The sequence below is a fragment of the Bombyx mori genome, chromosome 5 (assembly GCF_030269925.1).
Source record: "Bombyx mori chromosome 5, ASM3026992v2".
Classification (NCBI taxonomy): Eukaryota; Metazoa; Arthropoda; class Insecta; order Lepidoptera; family Bombycidae; genus Bombyx; species Bombyx mori.
This window is the reverse complement of record NC_085111.1, coordinates 3,774,668-3,783,780: the sequence shown is the minus strand read 5'-3', so window position 1 is coordinate 3,783,780 and position 9,113 is coordinate 3,774,668. Positions and strand designations below refer to the sequence as shown.

General features: G+C 38.3%; 1 protein-coding gene across 1 annotated transcript; it reads left to right on the top strand.

The window, feature by feature from the left end:
* Positions 1 to 3,909: 3,909 nt before the first annotated feature.
* Positions 3,910 to 8,609, top strand: LOC100286767 (32 kDa apolipoprotein; the record flags this gene model as incomplete). The annotated part of the gene is given in 5 exon segments (NM_001146720.1): positions 3,910 to 3,998; positions 5,637 to 5,794; positions 6,356 to 6,540; positions 7,423 to 7,664; positions 8,277 to 8,609. Coding segments are annotated over 5 exon segments (858 nt in total). The 5' UTR covers positions 3,910 to 3,917.
* Positions 8,610 to 9,113: the final 504 nt, after the last annotated feature.

The following is a 9,113-nucleotide window of genomic DNA, read 5'->3' as shown; positions in this document are numbered from 1 at the left end:
GATAGTAAATAAACTCTGAGGAGATGACAATTCTGAAATGCGTATTCGAACAATGAACAATGTGGTTATCGATTACTTCTTACTTAATATAAATTCAAAACAGGTGAAGCCAATATTTAAAATGGAGAACGTTAAAATTTACGTTTATAATCGATCCAATTTCTTTTATTCATTTTAGTGAAGATTATGATAATTTTTGTTATTGTGCAATTGCTGTGGTAGCATACAGATGTTAATCAATATTTAAACAACTTATATTTAACAAATTTTAACACTTTCAATCTAGTTTTTATATAATGGATTCATTTAACTTAATCAATATCAATATCACGTCCGATTATTCCCACAATATGGCCCATTGTCTATCGTTCAAAGACATTTTCCAAAGAAAAGGATACCTCATATGTTAAATGATTTATATATCTGAAAGCCTAAATAAAACCTTGACCTGAAGACGGAAAACAGTATTGGCTAACTAGATTAGTTTTGGTTAAATCAGCCATTGTGTTTTAAGGAAGCCTTATTTATAACATCTACGGTCTATTATATTTCATACAGTCGGATTTAGTACTGGAAACTACTAGGACCGATCTTTTTACTAAATTGTAAGTACATACCTTTTATTTGCAAGTAAATTTAAAATACTATGGAAACTACGTACATAGAAGAAAAAAACAGTAAAACAAGATCCAGTTTTGTTTAAAACAGACGTGCAACATAAAAAAGTACACGCATTTTTTTCTAATAAAACACTTACTTGATAAATGCTCACGAATGACTTCAACACTGAATGACAGCGTGCCATAAAAATCTTATTTTCACAAATTAATTTTACGTAGTTACTGGCGGTACCATATCTTGTGTGTCTTTGGTAAGTACCACAATCTTGGATATTTTTGCGGCGTAGCAATCACGCGTAGTCGTTTGAAATTGAAGACTTCAAGTTCACTATGTCTCAAATTGTCTTCGCCAAGTCTCAAGATGGCTGGTGACGTTATCATTATGATGTATGTATGGACATATGCTTATGGACACTTGGCTCAAGCTATAACCGTGTTAGGACACGGCGGAGCACACGCTCGCGTACTGCCCCGCTTTCGCGGAGCAGCGCCGCGTCCTCGTTGCAAAAATAGGACCGGACTTGTCGCTTCCGACCGTCGTGGCTACGATGCTCGGCAGCGACGAGTCCTGGCAGGCGATGCTCGACTTCTGCGAGTCCACCATCTCGCAGAAGGAGGCGGCGGAACGGGAGAGGGAGAGCTCTTCTTCCCTCTCGGCGCCGTGCCGCCGCCGTCGGGCCGGGGGCCGGAGAAGGGCGTTTGTCCAGCTCCAGCCCCTATGAGGAGGCAGTCTCCTCCCGGTGATGGTCACGGGGCGACCTAAGGGGGTTGAGGCTGCGCCGCACGCTACCGTCACTCTAGCGCGCTGGCACCAGGAGGACGGGACGGCGCGTCGGCGACTGCGGACTGCGATGCGGTCCGCATTTTCGTCGTCGCTGTCGTCGCCGAACATACTGTTGAAGAGCAACCCGGTCGGCGGTGTATCGCGTTCCGACCCGGCAGGCTGGTTCTGGCCCAGCGGGGTATCCCGGAACACCAGCGGCACCGCCCGGGCGGCCTGGTAGGGCCGCCGTACCGCGGAGACTGACGTCGTTGGTCGTCGACTATCGCCTCGACGACCCGTCAGTCGGGCGTCCTCGGGGTGGCGCCGCGTGTCTGGTTGTAGTGTTGACCGCGGGAACCCCCCTACTCTGAACGGGTTCTGACCCCGGACGGAGATCGGACGTCGGGTGTAAGAGTGCAGGGGAGTCGTTTAGTGGGTGGGCCCTAAAATCCTTGGGCCCGCGATCTGCTCTCAACACCTGCAGATCGTTGAGTCTCACATACCCCGCGCGCCCCCTAGGCGCGGGGACCTCGTAGGAGGTTCGGCATGAAAATGCATTAAACCATACTACATGCAAGCACCGGCGACTGTAAATCTTGTAAATTTAGCACAAACTCTTTATTCTATAACGACAGAACATAACTTTCGTTACTAATTTTCTAAAATTATTCCCAACATCTGAATAATCCATATAAAACGCATTACAAATTCCTGTCCATACTCAGAAAAGAAGCAAGTCACAAAAACTAGATCTGGATAGCTACGAACAGCGAGTATCTCGTACGCTCGCCAGGTAAAAATAGACAGAAATGTAACAAAAAAAAACAGTGAAATGTAAACCGGTAAGATGGCAGATGCGATTTTTCTGCACGCAAGTAGTATTAGTTCTCAGAACATTCCCGAGTTTCTTCTCAATGCTAATAATGTTCATAGTAATTGCACAGGACAGGGCAGGCAGAGCTATGAATGGCCGTAAATATTTATTTTTAGTTAACTTACGATCGTACAGTAAGTAATGTTCGAATGGCGAAAACTGGTTTCTGAAATAAAATTTGCCACACACTAGATTTTCGTTAAACTTCAGTGGCACTTGTACTTATTTTCGTGAAATGGATACGAGTATGTACGTTCACAGTCTTTCTCTATAGTCGTAAATAAAATTTAGTATTTTTATTTTGCGCAAAAACGTTAAAAATATACTATGAAATATAGCGGCTGTCATACACGTCAAACCGGAACATGTATTCTTAGCAGAAATAAGACCTACCACAAGAAACGCACTTATAACTGTACAACTACGTCCCACGTCCAACAGTGACGAGTCTCATATGTAGATAATTGTAAAAGTTATTCTAAAAGTGTCTTTATCAAAACCATAAAAGTCCACAAAGCGCATCTGAAAACGAATATACCAGGAGAAATATAAACGAAACGTAATAAAGACTGGCAATATCTTAAGAAGCTTTTTCTAAAGAGGACTGCAAATTCATTATGGGTTCCATTGACTGCCAACCTAAAACATACAGTCAGGGCTGCCCGTCAAGACAGGAAACGGGCTGAACGAATAATAAAAAGCATTTATCCAAAAGCTTTGGTTTAATTATTCAGCACAAAGATTAAACTATATAGAATAACACTTTTCATTCAAACTACATATATTACTTTTCCTGATAAGCTAAACTTACAAATACCAAACTATGAATCGGACACCGACTTTTTTAAATATAAAATCCAATTTTGGAGATTTTTATAACGTTCATAAAAATGATGACTATTTTGTGAAATAAAATCAATTTATACTTAAATTGACCAACTAAAGTGATAATAATTGAAACATTTTATATATTATGTCAAACTTAACCCAAATCGTATCACAAAGACGACATACATATTTGGCTTTTCGTTGTCTTTTAGTATATGTAAATTTAGTATATGACTGTTCTTTAGCTATAGTTTGTTTTGTATTTCGTAGTTTGAGACCTGAAGTAATAATAAAATAATCGAATGTGACTTCTTAATTAATCGCATAAAACTTGAAAATAATTAAAAAAAAAAAAAACAGGAACAAGCATTCTGAACTGCACTATAATGTTTCGAAGAGTGTTTTGTGTGATTACATTCAAGGCTTACAAATCATTGGTTCCAAATACACTCATGGAGGCGCCTGACAAAATTGTTATACCTACATAAGTCGAATCTGATTAATTCCACAGTAGTTCACGTATTGTACCTATTGAATATTTGTACTCGCCTTACCGTCATATTTTGTACAATTTGCCCGGAAATTTTGTGAAAACACAACCCTACAAGTCCTTAGTAATAATAACCCACTTAAACCATTGCTAAAAATAATTCCACGACATTTACACAGCATTATCCCATGGGACCAGTTCGCCATATTAGGAGGCACTGGCCACGCTAGATAAGTTTCATTAGGCTCGAATGCCGACCGGTTTCAGGCGGGAAGGTTTATAAAGTCGGGGTTGGGAGTCCAGGCTTCATTCCCGATTCGGCAGCGAGAATATTTGGACATCATGTGGCGTTTGACTGTACTGGTTCTCGCGGCGACTGCCTCAGCTCAAATACCTACATTAGGATGGTGCCCCGATTTTCAGGTAAGAAATTTATTTGTTTTCTTTTTGTTTTTTTTTTATTGCCCTTGTAGGCAGGCGAGCATACGGCCCACCTGATGGTGAGTGATTAGCGTCGCCCATGGACATCAGCAATGCCAGGGGGCAGAGCCAAGCCGCTGCCTACCGCTTAAAATGCTCCACAAGCCTCGTTTGAAGAAGGACATGTCATAGGGCTCGGGAAACACCGTAGAGGGGAGCTCATTCCATAGCCGGATGGTACGTGGCAAAAAAGACCTCTGAAAACGCACTGTGGATGAACGCAGCGGTTCCAGATAATATTTATGAACTCTACTCCGATGGCGGGAGGTGCGAGACTATTTACTTTTAAATTATTGTTTAAGTCTAGCTTGCATCAACAAAGGTTTTGCATATGAAAGTGAACTAAACTATGCTAAAAATACATAATTTTATAGTTTCATCGTCGCAGCGTTGCATCAATAGAAGAATGTTGTTTTCTACTATTTAGTAACCTGAATTAATTTGATTCACTAAAAATGCAGTAGAATTATCTTACGTATTCCATGACCGTATTTAAAAACAAATAAATTATCTAATCTAAAGACTTCCGAGTCAGAATTTGTTTCCAATACATAACTAATTGGCTTGTTTACGATGAGTATAAACTTACATAGAGCAAACTTACACAACAATCTATAAGCGTTTTGTATACAACGCGAGGACTGACCAGGGTCAACTCTGTATAGATTGCACAGTCGGGGGACGACTCTTGTGTATTATGTATTGATTACCTTATACATATATATAATGTGGCTGAATCCGCCTAACACTTTCTATATGCTGTATTGAACAATACGCTGTATTGAATAAGATCGATATTTAAAAAAAAATTACTGTTTTAGTAACCGTAAAATGCTAAAGTAGTAATAGTAATAATTAAGGAGAAGAAGCACACGGTTGTCTGGCTCTGAACTAAGATTACATGTACTATGAGAGATAGAGACTGATTCACATAATTAAGCACGTTTAAATTAAAACATATTATTATATGGATATGAAACACTCACCCGGTTACTGGTGGTAACTTGTGAGTCCGCATGGGTAGGTACCACCACCCTGTCTATTTCTGCCGTGAAGCAGTAATGCGTTTCGGTTTAAAGGGTGGGGCAGCCGAGACCTTAGAACTTATTACTCAAGGTGGGTGGCGTATTTACGTTGTAAATGTCTATGGGCTCCAGTAACCACTTAACACCAGGTGGGCTGTGAGCTCGTCCACCCACCTAAGCAATAAAAAAAACTCAGACAAAGAGCAAACAAACCTGTTCATCACACGAATGTTTGCCCGAAGTCGGAATCAAACCCACGACCTACGGCTCAGCAATCAAGGGTACTGACCGGATCAGTCAGGACACGAACAATCTTTTTGTGGCCTTAATCAATAACGCCATCATAATATTTGGAAATGTTTATTTCATAATCTTCACCAACATAACAATATATTGTTACTTAATAAAAATTCCAAATTGATTTATCGGTTTCTGTAACTCAATAAATATGTTACTTAATCCGAGATTATCCGTTTAAAGTTATGCTGTCACATAAAATCTACATTAATTACACCTAAAATTAACTAACGAAATATATTCCGTGTTTTCGGTTCAGTCGATGGCGAATTTCAACATGAACCGGTTTTTGGGTACTTGGTATGAAGCCGAGCGGTTCTTCACCGTCAGCGAACTTGGCTCTAGATGCGTCACCACCAACTATGTGAGCACTCCTGAGGGAAGAATCATTGTATCCAATGAAATCGTCAATTCTTTGTGAGTATGTCATGAGCGTTGCAATTCATTTTTGATATTCGTAAATAAACTTAAATAGTCTAGTCTAGTTTTTTTTTATTGCTTGGTTGGGTGGACGAGCTCGCAACTCACCTGATGTTAAGTGGTTACCGGAGCCCATAGACATCTACAACATAAATGCGCCACCCACCTTGAGATATAAGTTTAAAGGTCTCAGTATAGTTACAACGGCTACCCCGCCCTTCAAACCGAAACGCATTACTGCTTCACGGCAAAAATAGGCAGGGCGGTGGTACCTACCCGGGCGGACTCACAAGAATCTAGTAACCAGTAACAGTCATGTTTAATAAAATTGTACAAAAACATGTGTAATAAAATTTTATTAAGATATTTATAAGACCTAAGATATTAATAAGTGATTTAAGATATTAATTAAACATTATTAAGATTCGACCAGTAGTAGCCTTCAAGCTAATAATGCATATTAATGCATATTTCATTGACTCTCGTCTACATTTACGATATTCACATTTTATTTTTACAAAGTCGGTTTTCTTTAAATTTTGCATAATATTTTCACAGAACGGGAATGAAACGCCTTATGGAAGGTAGCCTTCAGATGATAGGGCGCGAAGGCGAGGGACGCTTCATGATTAAGTACTCATCATTGCCACTTCCGTATGAGTCCGAGTTCTCAATCCTGGACACGGACTACGACAACTATGCGGTGATGTGGTCATGCAGCGGCATAGGGCCGGTTCACACTCGTAAGTTATCGATGAAAGTATTCATATAAAATTTTTTTTTTTTTTATTTTTTTTTTATTGCGTAGATGGGTGGACGAGCTCACAGCCCACCTGATGTTAAGTGGTTACTGGAGCCCATAGACATCTACAACGTAGATGCGCCACCCACCTTGAGATACAAGTTCTAAAGTCTCAGTATAGTTACAACGGCTACCCCACCCTTCAAACCGAAACGCATTACTGCTTCACGGCAGAAATAAGCAGGGCGGTGGTACCTATCCGCGCGGACTCACAAGTGGTCCTACCACCAGTAATTACGCAAATTATAATTTTGCGGGTTTGATTTTTATTACACGATGTTATTCCTTCACCGTGGAAGTCAATCGTGAACATTTGTTGAGTACATATTTCATTAGAAAAATTGGTACCCGCCTGCGGGATTCGAACACCGGTGCATCGCTTCAACACGAATGCACCGGACGTCTTATCCTTTAGGCCACGACGACATCAATACTACATATTATATATTTTACATACTATATATTTTACAGTCGCCGAGGCCTAATAGATAAAGCTCGTATTAAAAGATACGAATAATATATAAAATACGTAGTGTTAACTAATACGGTATGTGAATGGATTTGGTTCGAAAAAACTTAAAATTCGCGGTAAAGTTTTGTCACAATATAGCAAACGCTTTTTCAATTTAGATCTTTTCGTTCTTACAATTCTGTTGATTCTAGAAACTGAAGATTTTATTTAACATCGCTTTTATTTTTAAACTAAAAATAAAATTTTACAGTGTAATTTAAAAAAATACATAATAATGTACGAAGTAATGAAAATACGAAGAAATGTTCAATAAACATTTTTAATTTTTCTGTACCCTTATCTTTCTATTAGAGAACACCTGGCTTCTGACCCGCGAGCGTCTCCCATCCTTGCTGGCGATGCAGAACGCCTACGCAGTGCTAGATCGATTCAAGATTTCTAGGACATTCTTCGTGAAAACCAACCAGGCTGACTGCACGATCCTACCCGACCCGGTGGCCATCCCGATAGAAGCGAAGTCTGCTGATGTTATTAAGAACGTAGATATTAAAGTTAAAGAGAAAGAGCCCGTAGAGGATTCGGATTCTGTTAAGGTATACAATCTTCTTTACACAAAAAAAAATAAAAAACGAGTTCCATACTCACTCAATAGTTTACCCGAGGACATAAGACGTGAGCCTATACTTGCTTAATTTAAAAGATTATTAAAAAAACACTTGTTAAATACGTTGTAACCATTTACGTAAATTAATTGTATTAATATAACCTAATTTAATAATTTATAAGCTATTGTTTATATAAAGCTACCTGCAGTTGAACTGCGTAAGCAGTTTTGCGGGACATGGCTTAAATGAAAGTGTAACTTTTTATGAATAAATATATTACATACATACATGAATACATAAAAATAGATAGAGTAGCAATAGGGACAAACTTGCAATTTATTTTAGATCAACATTTGTGATATTTTCGCCAAATCTTCAGAATTCCATTTCATGCGAGTAACATTACTTCTTAGCGAATAGTACAAGCTGCAAATGCCATTTTCCATCACAATAGAACATGCTAGGTATGAAACATTAACCTACACGATTTCACTCACTATTAAAATATATATTTTTATGATAAAACGAAAACCTGGTTTATTCAAAATTTGTATGTATTATTGATATATTTTTCTTTCAACTGAAGAGTTATATTTACAGAAGCAAATAATCGACGAAGTCGTGGAAGAACGGTCGGCGGTGCCAGAAATTTCTTTTGAACCCAAACCCGTACCTGTACCAGAAATGATATTGACAGAGAACGAGAAAAAAGGGGAAAATATGGAAGAACCTAAAGCGGAAGACAAGGCAGAAGCAGTGGAACCTAAGGCTGTTGAAACCACCACAATATAACTCAATAAAAATTAATAAGTGCCTGTGTATTTTTTATGTAATTTACTGAGCGTCTGAATAAAGTATTGTCTTGGAATATGCTATTAGTAGATAAAATTTACTATTACATATTATATCGGATATTAATTAGTATTATTCTAGCGTCACCTAAAATCTGTAACGATTAAAAATACTTCAAAAAAATTTCGAGCACATGTGAAGCCTAAAACGGCTAATTACCAAATAAAGGTAGCTAAAATCTTAAGACTTCGTTTCCTTTACACCTAAGTCATTACAGTTGATTTTGTAATAAATAGATTATTGAAAAAAAATTTTGTGACGTTTATATTCGTTACATTCCAAACAGAATAAAGGCATATTTGCTATTCATGGAATTTAATGAGATGTGGATGAGGATAGTATATTTTATCGCAAATATAGTCGCATTATCAGTTTCTGATTTATTAAACAAAATTAAAGGAGAGATAATATTTATAATATAAATAAATCTGAATTCTGTTTTCAACAACTTTATACGTTATCCCTTGGTACATACTTTGAAGAATAAAAATAGACCTTATTTTAATAGGTTTTAAGCCAGTCAAGTCATGAAGTCCCATGCACTTTAATTTCTTTAAACTTCGGAAGATCTTTTAGCCCAGGTAG